The 15763-nt window shown below is 36.9% G+C and overlaps 3 protein-coding genes and 1 long non-coding RNA gene across 7 annotated transcripts in view; 2 read left to right on the top strand and 2 right to left on the bottom strand.

The window, feature by feature from the left end:
* Positions 1–631: 631 nt before the first annotated feature.
* Positions 632–3385, bottom strand: LOC111041622. Of its 4 annotated transcripts, none has more exons than XR_002605348.1 (3): positions 2425–3385; positions 1084–1936; positions 632–960 (listed from the first exon to the last, which is right to left on the bottom strand). XR_002605348.1 is itself a non-coding variant. In XM_022325931.1 (3 exons), the coding sequence occupies exons 2-3, from the start codon at positions 1213–1215 to the stop codon at positions 841–843; spliced, it is 252 nt and encodes an 83-aa protein (XP_022181623.1). In that variant the 5' UTR covers positions 1216–1256; positions 1359–2029; the 3' UTR covers positions 632–840. The 4 variants fall into 4 exon arrangements, 3 of the variants coding, with proteins under 3 accessions (XP_022181623.1, XP_022181622.1, XP_022181621.1); XM_022325931.1 differs by lacking the exon at positions 2425–3385 and having other exon boundaries at positions 1084–1256; positions 1359–2029; XM_022325930.1 differs by lacking the exon at positions 2425–3385 and having other exon boundaries at positions 1084–1496; positions 1821–2029.
* A 1320-nt stretch (positions 3386–4705) lies between these two features.
* Positions 4706–5239, top strand: LOC111041619. The gene has a single exon (XM_022325927.1). It carries the CDS (start codon positions 4706–4708, stop codon positions 5237–5239), a length of 534 nt encoding a protein of 177 aa, XP_022181619.1.
* A 1594-nt stretch (positions 5240–6833) lies between these two features.
* LOC111041615 lies at positions 6834–9332 on the top strand. Its single transcript, XM_022325924.1, has one exon. The coding sequence runs from the start codon at positions 6834–6836 to the stop codon at positions 9330–9332; it is 2499 nt and encodes an 832-aa protein (XP_022181616.1).
* A 2333-nt stretch (positions 9333–11665) lies between these two features.
* LOC111041621 overlaps positions 11666–15763 on the bottom strand; it is a 31340-nt gene continuing 27242 nt past the window's right edge. The window contains exon 3 of the long non-coding RNA XR_002605347.1: positions 11666–11859. This is a non-coding gene — a long non-coding RNA (uncharacterized LOC111041621). The remainder of the gene's footprint in view (positions 11860–15763) is intronic.

Raw genomic sequence — 15763 nt, 5'->3', positions numbered from 1 at the left:
CATTTTTTTTTTATAAGCGTTACCTAATAGTTAAAATTTTTACGAAATATGTCAAAATCGCCAAAATTTGCAAGTAATTTTGAAGTTGAATAATCATAAAATTTGTTGTGTTTACATGTAAGGATAAAAAATTCAACACTAAGTTTTCCATAAGTTTTTCTTCAAGTAGCTATAGAGAAAACTTGAAGCGTCGTTATAGGAAAAATGTTATGAGCGTTCGAATTTTAAATTTTTACGAAATCGCGTAACGATAACGATTTGTCCTTTAACAAGTCAAACGAATTTAAATATTTGTTATAATTCAAAAAGTATAAGCTGTAGGTACTTGAAAATTTCACCAATTATTTAGATTGGCATTTTCTTTACATGATTTAATTTTCAAAATATTTCGCTTATTTTAATGCTATTGATAGGCATTTTAAATATTCATTTGTTTATTTTTTTTTTTATATAAATGTCGATAAAAAAAATGTTAGCTGACAGTATAGTAATATAGCATATCCTAGTACCTAGGCTGACAAATCATCTCCGTTTAGAATCGTTTTTCGTATGCAATGATACCTATCATTACATTCAAATTTAACACTTCTATAATATATAATAGTAATCCATACGCCACCTAATGTACAGCAGAGCGATACCCACTTACCCGCTTCTTTCAAAATTTGAATTTGTTTTATAATTTATATACAAGATTTGTTACAAATTGTTCTATCCATATAACAAATTGTCGGAAGATCGCTTTAGTTTTTAAATATTGTGTTATTCAAAACATTTTTAACATAGGTTTTGTTCGAAAATCAAATATACTTAATATTTAAATACTTAAATACCAGTTACTTACTTTTCACTAATATAGCCAGATGGACCTGGTATACTATTATAGACTTGGTGAACTTCAATATTTGTATCGACATAATTTTTTTTTGGCGTTGTATTATCTGGACTAGTTGCTACGTTCTAAAAGAATAACTTATATATATTTTTTAATAAATCCTTATAGGTAATAATATGATCATTAATGAATTAAAAAAATTGAAAACATGTATAGTATACACTATACATATAAAAATCGTATCTTACTTGTTGGTAGTTGTCTGGAACAACGGTTACACATTTTTTTGAGTTCAAGTTCGCTAAATTATGTTTTGGTTTCTTCTTTGGAACAAATAATTTCCGGCGAGATTTTTGACCATAACGCCAATCTTTACCCATTTTTGAAAAAATATTACAGAGAACGATTGAAGAAATGAAGACTGAAGATTGAATGAATGAACACCGAAATACAAAATTAATAATTGAATAAGCGACGACTTTCGGAGTTAGTATTATTTCCGAGAACATTACTATATCTGTACCTTATAGATCATTAGGCTAATGACCATGATATTAGATCGTCTACGATTCTAAGAACAGTCTCACTCAAGCACGCGCATGCACAGGTCACCAAATTAAGTTTTTGACAATTTTCCGTTTTTAAAATCAGTACAAACTAACTATAAGAGAAAGATTTTTTTAGTTACTTTCTATGATCCGATTTACATTTCGAAAATAGATCTGTATTCGGTAACTTTTTTACTAGGTTATGTAGGAAAAATAATTGATGTTTTTAAAACTGAATGTATGTATATAAAATAAAAATACTTTTATACTTTTTGGAAAAGTTAACATATTTTTTTTAACCTAACAAACCATTGAGTTGGACAAATATGAGAATGAACCACTCATAAATCGACATGAAGATTCGTTAAAATGGTGGACAGCTCACAAATTATTATATCCACGTTTATTTATAATAGTAAAAAAACGGTTGTGCATACTTGCTACCTCTGTGCCATGCGAAAGGCTTTTTAGCAAAGCAGGTTTAGTGATAACAGAGAGGAGAAATCGAATGCTAGCCTCAAAATCTTCCAAGGTATTATTTTTAAACCAAAATCTGTAAAAGAATGTATACAATTTTTTTAATATTTTAATTGCACTTAACTATTTACTAATAACTATACTCAAGTCAAGCTTATTACTATTTGTTTTATTTATATATGTTAATATTAATATTTTTTGTTATATTTTTATTATTTTTATTTAATTGTATTATCTATGAAGTATTACCTAATTTTTACCTACTATACTCAAGTCAAGCTTATTACTATTTGTTTTATTTATATATGTTAATATTAATATTTTGTTATATTTTAATTACTTTTATTTAATTGTATTATCTATGAAGTATTACCTAATTTTTACCTATGTTAAACCCCATAAAGTTTTACCCATTTTTAATGTTTTTATTACACAGTTTTATCTATTTTTTGTTTTAATTATAAAATATTTTTTAATTTATAATTGTTTGTTTTATACTTACAAGAATCCTATTTATTATTATAGAAAACTACTACTAAGTTACAAATTACAAAATATAAATACCTGTTGTAATAGGTACCTTATATTGAAAATGGTTAAGGTAATATGTTAAAGTTCTGAAGTAAAATACTGAGTACTGACCTAGAATAATGGATTGTGACCTTTTAAATAGACAGAATTTGATTAGAAAATAGATTATTAAATTATATCTCCTACTAATAAATGTAGTACCGGTATTTAATATATAAAATATTATAATATATAATATTAATAAATAATAACTATATGCTTTATAGTTTGGTAAAAGCCAATAGGTAACATTTTAATTTTGAACAACTAACAAGTGACGGTTCGAGATAATATTATATATAATAGATATTAGATAATGTTATCTTAGTTCATACTTCATATGGGGTTTGATGAAATGAACGATTGAACGAGCGAAAATTATATTATATTTACCATTTTGTCGTTTCGGTAAAAAGTTTTTCTCGAATGAACGAATGAACGATTTCGTTCGTCGTTTTGTCGTTTTACGTTCATTGGGTGAACGATTTCAGTGGTGAACGATGTCGTTCACCTTTTAGTGAACTAGGTCCAATCGTTCACTTGGGTGAATAGTTCAATTGAACTAGTTCGTTCGCGAACGACCCATCTCTACCCTCGAACCCTCCCCTTTTACAAATTGTAGATAATTAATCTTACCATAGAAATAAACCATAATCTTGTATAAAAAAAAACCCGAAGAAGTTGTTCATTATTACACGACGGTGCCACGTAAAATACGTGCACCGTTTCATCTTGTAACAATGATCCGTCCTCACAGACTATGCCAAAGACTCCTAATAATCACCGGGCCGCTTAAGCTTAGGACTTACGGTTAGTCAGTGGGGGTTTTTATTAAAATTTTGTTGGTGAGGCGCCTTATGTATTCCCCCTTCCCACCACGACTTAATAACAAAAAATAGACTTCAAAATAAACAGAATTTAAAAACATAAAAATAAACATAATTGTTTATATACATATATAATATATATATATATATATATATATATGTGTGTGTTCGCGCAAGTTGTCTATTATGATCGGCCACTGGTGCGGATGTTGTCACACGGTTTCCCCCTTGATCGAGAAAGCAGTCGTCGTTCGATCAGCTGGATCGAACGGCGTCTAGCCGGCGAGTCGGCCCGCCGTGTGCGCGTGTTGTTGTTGAGACACTTGACGAGATACGTCGTTGGTTGTATGTGTGTGTACATCGCTCTACAAAAACATATCCTTTTTTCCGTTACACTACACGTGGTTCTCTTTACGGCCATTTTGTCTGTGCCCTTTGTTGCACCGCCGTTTCTGAAGCCCTTTCAATATAGTCGGTTTCGGACGTTATTGTCAGAAGACAGCGTCGTCGCAGCCAGCGATCGGCGAATTAAACCGAGTAGTCTCGGGTATAATTCAATCAACAATATTAACCAGCTCCGGTCCAGTCTACCACATCAACCAGCTCCGGTCCAGTCGTCAATGAGTCAATGTCAACCAGCTCCGGTCCAGTCGTCAACGTCAACCAGCTCCGGTCCAGTCGTCAATATCAACCAGCTTCGGTTTAAACAGGTTCAGATCACCGTCCTTGTCTCCTTACGGTATCGTTCCTTATATTATTAATGTATACTATTATAATTGTTATTATACGTAGGGTTAAAAATATTAGGACTTTGTTATTGTTCGGACGCAGACCATTTGGCCACCGGTTCGCGCTCGCCAACCCGACCACCAGCCACGCCGTCGGCGTTGAGCCTTCGTTTGCAGCCGCCTCAGTTTTTGCGCGCTTCGATCGCACGACGACGACGCCGGGCCAGCTTCGGTTCTGTTGTTTTCCGGTGTCTGTTCTTCTTTAACCGTCGGCACGACGCCTTTTCCGCGTTGCCGTGCTCGATTGGTGTATTCACGGTAACGCAACCACGTGTGCGACATGTGCCTTTTCCGCCGTTGTCGCCGTCATTCGATTACTTTCGTGTCGCCCGCTGCGCGTCGCCGTTGAGATTTCCGGACCGCCAGCTGTGTGCCGTCGACCGTCATTAATCATCCGCGCTGGGATTGCAGTCCATGATTTAGGATTGTCCGGTGAATCAGATCCGATCGCCCGACAAAAATTCTTAATTTCGGTCAATGATCTCACAGATCTGTGGGCAAAATTCGTTATCGAAAATGACGCAGTCTTAGATGCATTAATCGATTTAGACGAAGAGCATAATTTCTCACCTGCAGTAGAGGTAGAGACAAACGAAGTTGTCGTTTCGGCTAAAGCTTTGGCAGACCGGTTTTAACTCGTCGGTATTAAATATACCAGTAATGACACCCGAGAATCCTAAGGTTAGGATTGAGTCAGATGCAGGTTGTAGTTCAGATGGTCTTTCCGGTTCGGATAAAGTTCAATCAGAGGTAGCGTCAACAGTTCAGTCGTCGCACTCTGTTCGATTACCTGAAGTTCCACTTCCTCAGTTTTCGGGTGATTTAGCAGATTGGCCAGTCTTCCGAGACCGTTTCGTAGCTATAGTAGATAGTCGCTCTAATATCTCTAATATTGAAAAGTTTTATTACCTTTTAAGTTGTCTTGAGCTAGAGGCCTCTGAGACGGTAAAAGGGATAACGGTTTCCAACGATACGTATTCACTCGCTTGGGCAGCTCTTGTGGATCGGTTTGACAAACCACGCAGGTTGGCGTCGTTTCTTTTAGACACAATATTATCAGCTCCGATAAGCCAGCAAGAATCCATATCGTCCTTGAACAAGTTTTTAAATACGTTCGATAAAAGCATTGGTGTTCTTGAGTCTCTAAATATTCCGAACTTTGGTGATTTCCTATTATTCTCGATAGCGTTTTGATCTTTACCGGTGTCATCTCGTCGTCTTTTTGAAATGTCCAACTCGGAAGAGTATCCGAAGGCACAAGAACTGTTCAAATTCGTCAAGGGTCGTATTCAGGTTCTAGAATTGGCAGGATTGTCTACATCTGCTTCAAGTACAAAGGACATGCAGCCGAAGCCGTTAAAGTAGAAAAAGAATTGGTCACCAAGTAGAAAAAAATCCATTTCATTAATAGCAGCCGGTCAGTCCAGTGTTCCGTCGTCCAATAGTGATCAGTGTCCTGGCTGTAACGGATCTCTTCAGTTACGTAATTGCCCAGTATTTAAAGGGCTCACGGTGGATGGCCGATATGATGTAGTGTCCAAACATAGACTTTGCATGGCTTGTTTTAGCAGTCATCACTGGTCAAATAAATGTAAGGAAAGCTGTTCCATATGCAAGCGTCGTCATCTCGTGCTCCTTCATCGAGATGTTCAATAAAGTCAGGTCCCTGCAGCTCAGCAGCCGCCTGCCGTTATGCTCAGTTCTCAATCGTCTCCATCTGTATTGCTCGGTACAGCGGTAGCACTAGCTCAAGATATTGGTGGGGATGTTCAACCCGTCAGAGTCCTTATTGATTTGGGATCGCAGATTAGCGTCATCACGAAAGAATGTTCAGATCAGCTGGGTCTTAGGCGGTCAAGATGGACTGCCTCCTTGACAGGGCTGTCTGGTCAATGTGTTCTCAAGGTTCTAGGGACAGTACAGTTGAAGGTAAAACCCCGTTATGATTCAGCTCCGGTCATAACCATCAAGGCATGGGTTTTACCCACCATTACTGCAGACATGCCATGTCAACAGTTAACCGTCGGTGTTAGAGAAAGCTGTTCTCATCTGAAGCTTGCAGACCCCTACTTCGATACACCAGCGCCGGTTGAATTGTTGTTAGGTGCCGACGTCTTCCCACAGGTGTGGATTGGCGAGCAACGCTCACTTGGCCAAGGACTACCTTCCGCGTACAGTTCTGTATTTGGTTGGGTGCTAATCAGTCCAGTCTTGCAAAACGTTAGCTCTAACGCACACTGCATGTTGGCAACTTTCAATCCATCTATAGAATCTTTGATGGAAAGATTCTGGGACGTAGAAGAGCCAGAAGAGGCACCTCTACAATTCACCGATGAGGGATGATGTGAAGCTAGGTTTAAAGCTGAGACCATCATTGATGAACGCGGTCGTTATAGTGTCCCGTTGCCCTTTAGACAGGATCAGCTTCATCCCACATTTGAAGGCATGCTCAAGATTGCGACCAAGCGTTTCGAACACCTGGAACGGAAATTGAGACAGGATGAAGAGCTTGGAATAGCATATCGCAAATTCATGGCTGAATACGAGGCTTTGGGTCATATGTCCATCGCTCAAAATCCAGAACTGTATATAATCACGCATCATGCTGTATGGAAGCAAGGAAATGGTCAAACCAAGCTACGTGTTGTGTTCGATGCGTCCGCTTGCAGTGCCTCAGGCCATTCGTTGAATGACGCCTTATACGTAAGCCCAAAACTCCAACGAGACATAGTTGATGTCTTGTTAGGATTTCGACTATCGTTTCGCGTTCTCGTCCGATATCTGTAAGATGTACAGACAAATCCAGGTGAATCCTGAGTACCGTCATTCCCAACACATTCTCTGGAGGGCTTCTCCGGTTGAAGCGTTAAAAGAATATACCCTAAATACGGTAACATATGATGTCAACAGCGCTCCGTTCTTGGCGTTGAGAGTGTTGCACGATATTGCTGATCGTTGCTGTGCACAGTCAACTTCAGTTCAGAAGGCTATTCGACTCCAAACTTATATGGACGATATTTGTACAGGAGCAGATACACTTGATGAAGCGTATAAGTTACAGCAGAGCCTCATAAAGTCGTTAGCAAACTATGGGTTTGAACTTAAAAAATGGTCTAGTAACTCAAAGGAACTATTAAAGAAAATACCAAAAGAAGATCGAGCATCAGGATCACTTTCGTTCGATGATGAAAGGTCGATAGTCCAGGTCCTTGGATTAAATTGGGAATCAGAAGAAGATACGTTTAGATATGATTTCAGCTCAATTAAGTTTGTTTTCACAAAACGCGGTGTCCTTTCAGTAATTACTAGGATTTTCGATCCCTTGGGCTTCCTGTCACCGGTGGTGTTATTTGCCAAACATTTAATGCAGTCGGTTTGGACATCAGAGATCGCTTGTGATGACAAGTTACCGACTGACATCGCAGATGAATGGTCCCAGTTTGTGACGGAGCTGCCGTCGTTGTCCTTGATCCAAATCCCTCGGTTTGTTGGAACGCAGAGTGGATCCACTTATACGCTGTGTGGATTTTGCGATGCTTCGGTTCGTGGATATGCAGCTCTCGTCTATCTACGCATTGTTCTTCCCAATAATCAGACTCATTCTCTCATTCGGACCCTGGGTGGCAAGACTAAACTAGCACCACTTCACTCCATGACGGTTCCAAGATTAGAACTGTGCGGTGCGGGACTTTTGGCACGCTGGTTAGCACGGATTCAGGAAACGTTATCGGCTCAGTTAAAGATTTCCAATGTATATGCGTGGACAGATTCGTCCATTGTTCTTTCGTGGCTTACCACCCCTCACGTCTCGTACAAGATCTTTGTATCCAACAGAATTAGCAAAATTAATCAGTTATTACCAGACTGTAAGTGGTTGCATGTGTCGTCCGAGGAAAACCCAGCAGACTGCGCATCTCGCGGTTTAAAACCATCAGAGTTGGGTCGTCATGTATTATATTGGAATGGACCTAGTTTCTTGTTGTACTCCCCAGATAAGTGGACATCAGAGATACCACGGTTTCCTGTGGAAGAAATTCCAGAAGTCAAGTCAGCGTCACTATTGATCAGTTCCGATCAAAACAATTCAGAATGGTTTGATAGATTTTCCTCCTATCAACACATGCTACGGGTGCTGGCCTGGGTAAGGCGTTTTGTGTCGAGATGCAGAGGACAGCTCTCACGGTCTGATACGTTGTCGCGATGTAAGTTGGATGAGGCTCTAACTGTGGTGATCAAATGTTCTCAGGGTATTTATTTTCGTTCTCTATTGCAGGAACTAGCTCGAAATTCTAGAGTTTCCAGCAAGCAGTTGGCACGGTTGTCACCGTTTATAGACTCTAAGGGTATAGTTCGAGTAGGAGGTCGTTTAGGTAATTCCCAACTGACAGATCGTCAGAAGCATCCGGTGTTATTAGCTAAAGCTTCACGCTTGTCGGAATTGATCGTTCACCATTGGAATATTTTCTCGTGTCATTCTGGCACGCGTTTGATGATTTCTCTCATTTCGAAACAATTCTGGATTCTATCGGTTAGAAGGGTGATAGGAATCGAGATCAAGAACTGTGTGACTTGTGTTCGGTTATCAGCCGTAAACCCACAGCCAATCATGGCGGACCTACCACCGTCTCGTGTTGTGCAGTGTCGTCCCTTTCCAAAAGTTGGTATTGACTTTGCTGGCCCTCTTCGAATGAAAGAGCTCAAACTTCGAAAGGCTAGGGAGTATAAAGTTTATATCTCTGTTTTCGTGTGCATGACGGTGAAGGCTGTTCACCTTGAAATAGTAGCAGATCTCTCTACTCCCGCCTTCTTGGCTGCGTTTGATAGATTCATCGCTCGGCGTGGCTTACCGACGGATATTTATTCAGACTGTGGTAAAAATTTTGTAGGTGCGTCAAGGCAGCTCCGCCAATTCTTTTTAGATTCGACAGTTCGGTCCCAAGTTAGTTCACACCTCCCATGCAGCTGGCATTTCAATTCTCCTAGTGCTCCGCACTTTGGGGGTCTTTGGGAAGCAGCAGTGAAATCAATGAAGAAATTGTTGGTGCGGACAGTAGGAGTCCATACTTTAACCTTCGAGGAATTTGCAATTGTTGTTTGTCGTATTGAATCTGTTTTAAACTCCAGACCATTGACACCGTTGTCCTCTGAACCCGGAGATTTAGAAAGTCTGACACCTGGTCATTTTCTGACGGGTCAGCCGCTCTTGTGCGTTCCGGAGCCAGACGTGTCGGTTGCTCCCCGTCGCTTGGTCTCGAGGTGGAAGCTTCTTCACCAATGCCACCAATAAGTGTTCTGGAAACGATGATCCTCGGAGTATCTAAACAATATGCAGGTACGCTCGAAATGGACAGCCAGTGACACTTCGCTCAAGGTAGGTGATCTTGTGTGCATCAAGGACAACCTGGCTACGCCGTTATGTTGGCGATTAGGTAGAGTAACCGAGTTGCTATCCGGTCAGGATAGGGTTGTTCGCGTAGTCAACCTTTTGACAGGACTAGGTACGCTTGTTAGACCTGTGGTCAAGATAACTATCGCTACCCACAGAATAAAAATTAGGTACTTACTATAAATTTGGGTTTCCTTCGTGTTCCCGAGGGTACCACTGTACAGTTTACTTGATTGTTCCATTCGTGATCACTAGGTTTTGTGTTTGACCCGCCTTGTTATCGGTGTATGGGTGCCAGTGACTCGGGCAATGATCACGATGGGATTTTTTTTTGTTTGTGTAATTATTTTATATTATTTTTTGTGATCTTTTATATATATTATGTTGTAAAAATCATGTAACTAGGGACTCCTTTGACTTGATCCGTTTCCTCCCTGGACAGCTGAACCATATCCACCATATCAAGAGTTCCAGTTCTCGAGCTTTGGTAGACGGAGTCTCCCGAGGGGGGAGTATGTTCACGCAAGTTGTCTATTATGATCGGCCACTGGTGCGGATGTTGTCACACGGTTTCCCCCTTGATCGAGAAAGCAGTCGTCGTTCGATCAGCTGGATCGAACGGCGTCTAGCCGGCGAGTCGGCCCGCCGTGTGCGCGTGTTGTTGTTGAGACACTTGACGAGATACGTCGTTGGTTGTATGTGTGTGTCGCTTTACAAAAACATATCCTTTTTTCCGTTACACTACACGTGGTTCTCTTTACGGCCATTTTGTCTGTGCCCTTTGTTGCACCGCCGTTCCTGAAGCCCTTTCAATATAGTCGGTTTCGGACGTTATTGTCAGAAGACAGCGTCGTCGCAGCCAGCGATCGGCGAATTAAACCGAGTAGTCTCGGGTATAATCCAATCAACAATATTAACCAGCTCCGGTCCAGTCTACCACATCAACCAGCTTCGGTCCAGTCGTCAATGTCAACCAGCTTCGGTTTAAACAGGTTCAGATCACCGTTGTAATGATCGCTGTGCAGGACACGACGATCGGTACCACAATAATTATTTAAACGACGTAGCACGTTCGTCGCTGTCTTGAGACGTATGTTGAGAAGATAGGTATTGAAATTAATAAAACACTTAGACTCGTTTAGTTAAATAAAGTGAAACAATTTGTTAATTATAATTTATAAACATAAAAAATCTCTAAGCACACTGTCGTAAACGCGTCACGCTATCGAGCAGTGCTGAATATCTTCTAACATTTGGTAGGTGCTCTACCCGTATTTATGCGGGTTCTAACAATAACGTATTATGGCGTGATATATTAATATTCTAATTTTACACCCCAATAATGCTGAATAACATTATTATGTATAATAGGTAAAAACAACTTGTTGTTTTCACCCTTGGTCTCTGTTTCCTGTTATTTAGGCTTTTCCGAACATTACATATTTATACCTACCTATCTATCATAAATTATGCCTCGTGTATAATTTATTATTATGATTTCTAAGTAATATATTCTAATAATTTTTATAAAATAATAATGAATAATATACTACTCTTTTGGGTTTACTACACCGTCCTTGTCTCCTTACGGTACCGTTCCTTATATTATTAATGTATACTATTATATTTGTTATTATGCATAGCGTTAAAAATATTAGTACTTTGTTATTATTCACAATTCTGAATTGATGTATTATTTATTTTAATATTGTGGTAACCCCATCCTCGACAGAGCACGAGCCTCCAAGGTAAGTACAGCTGTGGCGCACATGTGTGTATATTAATATAAAATAATATTCTAGCGACGAATTGGACAAGATAGAAGTATAAATAATAATACAATGGTTTGATAGGAGCTGTATCGAATATTACAAATATATGGTTCTTCTTACGAAAAATCCCACTTACAATGAGTTGCGTGTTGTCTGTCGTTCGTGCGCACAATCGTACATAAACTCGTCCGTTGGTTCTGATGCGCAACCGCTTTCCGCGAAGGTATAAATACAATTAACAAGCACAGGTTGTAAAAAGTTACAATGGTCGTCTTATACTATGAATAATATTAGTTTTAATCATAACCTACTTATTACACCTAAATAATGAAAATCCTAGTAATTAAATGGCACGTACAATTATAAATTCAACACTTCAAACAAATTCAAACTTTTTTTTGAGTATACCTATTTTATTATAAAAATTACAATATGATAAAAATAAGTAAGTACTATCCTTATTGATAATTGTTTTTTACCTAATCCGAAAGTTGTGTCGAGAATCTCGATATTATAGTTTTCTCTACAAATAACTCCATCATAAACAAAAGATGAACATTGTTTTGGAAGTTTTTCTATCTTCACTACATCTTCGTGACATTTTTTACCGTCTTCTTCCATTTCGCCTAAATACCTACATGCTGAAATGCCAAGTTCTAAAAATACAAAAAAATATATAATTACACTTCCATACTTTTAATTGACAGTTGAATTTGTCCATAAACACCTTACAACTAGTCAATTTATTTTTTTAAATGTCCAAGCATAGGAAATAATAAATCAAACATTTTGTATAAGCTTCAAATATCTACGGACTACGATTATTAGTTTTTCAATAACAACAAAATAGGATCATCGTTCAATAATAAATCGAGTGAATATCCAATGTTATAAAAATGTGAACTTAAATAGGTACAAGACATCAATTGTATACAGCATAATTTAAAAACCGTATACGTAAATATGATTAACATAGGTACATGCGTAATTTATAGTTAATTGATATAGTGAAGACTCTCACTACGGGGTCAAACCGGTTTCGGGCACTAGTGCTAATAATTTGTCTAGATAAAGATAAAGATAACAGTACTAATTTTATCTAGATAAAGATAAAGATAATTAAACTAAATTTTATCTAGATAAAGATAAAAATGAATAAATATTTATCTAGATAAATATCAGATAATTTCATGTTTAATTTTGTAAATATTCATTGTACAGGTATCAAATCGGTTTCGGGCACTAGTGCTGCACCCCGATTAGGGTTCCGAAGTACGAGACACTCCACACTGGACTATAACAGGTTTTAACCTCTCGTTATACTTGACGACGAGGATCTAATAAACTGAAACTTATACGGCGGTACTCGATACAGCATCGGTAAATCCGTAGATCACGGACACGCCGCTACAAACAAGTCACTGAATACGGAATTGCAGATAACGAGCAACGAACACAGAGACACATACGAAAGACATCTTAAACCGAACATTGACAAACTCCGTTCGACTGATTCCAGGAATATTAAAAAATAATTTTCAAGACTGTCAAATAAGTAAGGTTCCCTTATTCAAGTCTACAACCTGATGGAAGCTGTGTGCTAAACCACACATATTGATGCAGACATGTCACTCGAAATTATTCGATTAAAAAAAAAGAAAAAGTAGTGACTAAAATAATGTTGAACTAAATCAGGAAATTTAAATGTGATTGAAATAAGATTTGCAATGTTGTCACTCAACAACATTAGAACTTAAACCAAAAAAAAATGTATGAAAATCAGAACTAACCCATTATACATTGGTTTACTGCAGTGGTTCTTAACCTTAAAATAGTTAACTTGCCCATAGCCTTGTATATTTAATAACAATTTACCTACTATATAAATCAAACCTTTACTTAAAAAAAAATTTTTTTTGGAACCTACCTTTTGTACAAATACTTAGGTAGGTAAATCGTTACAAATGTTTAAACAAATTCAATCATAAATGTCGTTCTCTGTCTGTCATCTAACGGAGCGCAGGTAGGGTTGCCCCCCCCCTACACTAAAATGGAAATTGCGGGGCAGCGAGTGATTTGCAAATTCTGAAAATGAGTTTTCAAATTATTGCAAACTATTTGCAAAATATTGGCACCGGTCCGAGATCGATCGGACAATGTGGGGGGGGGGGGCTGCATGAAGTTGGCCCCCCCAATTTTGAAACGATTCCCACAGCATACGTTGAAGTTTGCAAATTCTGAAAATAGATTTGCAAATTATTGCAAAGTATTTGCAAAATATTTGGACAAGTTTGAGATTGATCAGACAATGTTGGGGGGCTAACTTCACTGACATGTTAAAACCGTTAAAACCCGTAATCGAAATCAAAACTGAAAGCGAAATCGAAAAAATAAATACCAATATTCAAATCCGAAAACGGAATCGGAATCGGAAAAATAAATAACAATGCCCGAAACCGAAATCAAAATCAGAAAAACTACGTCTGAACATACCTAATATAAAAAATACATCTGAATATCTGATTCAAAACTGATCCTAGCGTCCAACACATTTATCAATATTATATCTATTTTATGCTCCCTTCCTTGTTTATATTTCAGCGGAATAGCTTGTAGCTTGTATAATATAATCCCGAGGCTAAAGTTATAGTATCAATTAGATAATGAATTGTAAGAAAGATAAAAAAAAAATGTGCTAACATTTATTATAAATTATTAGTATAAATCTTGTTACTAAGAATAACTTTAAAAGAAATACCTGTATTTTGATGAAATTTTGACTAAACTTTTATACTAGGTACCAATTTCTATACACTATGAAATTGTTGAAATATTAAGACACTTCTTTTTAAAATATTAACATTCATTAGAAAATGTCGAGTTTTATTTGTTTTTTAATTTTTATCAATAAAATTGTATTTGTTATGACAAAAACCTTGTAAATTCAATACAAGGTTATAATATATTGTTACAATATCAGTTGAAAAATATTCAAAATGCGTTATCGAAGTATATTCTAGTTATGGTCAGCCAGCAGTTAAACACATAATCAGTCGTTATATTGTTACAGCCGGCAGTCGCTCCAGCTCCAATCACACCACCTTGTTCGATTCGTCGGTAGAATATTATTTTTTATTAATATACATATAAACAGTTATAATTATTTTTATGTTTTTACATTCTGTTTATTAGGAAGTCTATTTTTTGTTATTAAGTCATGGGGGTGGGTTGAATACATAAGTCACCTCTCCAAAAAAATTGTAATAAAAACCCCCACTGACTACTCGTAAGTCCTAAACTCAAGCAGTACGGTGATTATCATTCTTTTCATATAAAGTCAATTTTATCTTATGTAGAGTATAGTTTGTGGCACAGACCTCAAAAAGAACAGCGGCGTCAAGCGTCGTACTTCTCACGGGATGAGTCATTGGCATCGTGAGTGAGGACTTGCGATCATTGTTACAACTTACAAGGAACATATATGTATATATATACATATATATCTATCACAGAAGTCGTAAATAGAATAATTCAAGAACGAATACAATATAAATCAAGTTGCGAAATAGTAACTGCTGGCACATTAAGTGGTGAAAAGAAGCCACACCACAAAAAATACATAAAGATTTTGTGTAATTATTTTGAAAATAGATAGATGTAGACATTTAGTTACTGGATTCTGATTAAAAAAAGAATATACCTACCCATTGATTTCAAAATTAGGTGTATGATGTCATATTTTATGTCTATGAATTCACTAATCAGGTATAGGAAAAAATTATTGGATTTTCAACTTTAATTGTGGTAGGAATGGTAGGATGTATGAAAAAGAAGCTAGCTAATACTCTTAGGAAGTCAAAATAAAAATTCCTAGAATTTAACTTAATAATTGGAAAAAAACATAAATAATCAACTACAACTGTATTTTTTTACGGAAAACCAGTTAATGACAAAATTGATTTTCTTCTTTGACCGTTGGATGTTATTCAAAATGAAAAACCACAGATATATTATACTTTTTTCACCGAATGTTCAAATTGGTATTTCTATGCATTGTATTATTTAAAATATAAAAAAAAAAATAATTCTCTCGGTCAATAAGTTTTGGCTTTTGATAGCTGCAAGGTTATTTCGTAAGCTTTTATAATTGTATTAATTTAATTGAAAAAATAATGAGCGAAATTCTACAGTACTTTATACATTTTAACATGAGGGGCGACATTTCAAAACGTATTATTTCCAAAATTGAAGAAATTGAGTATTATATTGATTTTTATGGAAAAAAAGACGGGAAATCGAATGGAGTGGTCAAATTGAACCAAAACGTACCATTTCCCTTGTTAAATTGAAGTTGTTAATCTGTTATTGTGGCACAACGTACTATTTCCATGTCAAATATTATGTCAAAACGAACTATTTACAAATTGCATCAAAACGTTCTATTTCCTGTGTTAAATAGAAGTTTGGTTTAGAAATATGCGGCAAAACGTGCTAATTCCTAATATTTTTACAAAACGAACTATTTCCATATTACTTCAAATAAACGTACTATGTTCTATG

This window comes from Myzus persicae, unplaced genomic scaffold, assembly GCF_001856785.1.
Source record: "Myzus persicae strain clone G006 unplaced genomic scaffold, MPER_G0061.0, whole genome shotgun sequence".
In the NCBI taxonomy this organism is placed as follows: Eukaryota; Metazoa; Arthropoda; class Insecta; order Hemiptera; family Aphididae; genus Myzus; species Myzus persicae.
The sequence above is the reverse complement of the archived record's forward strand: the minus strand, read 5'-3'. Positions and strand labels throughout refer to the sequence as shown.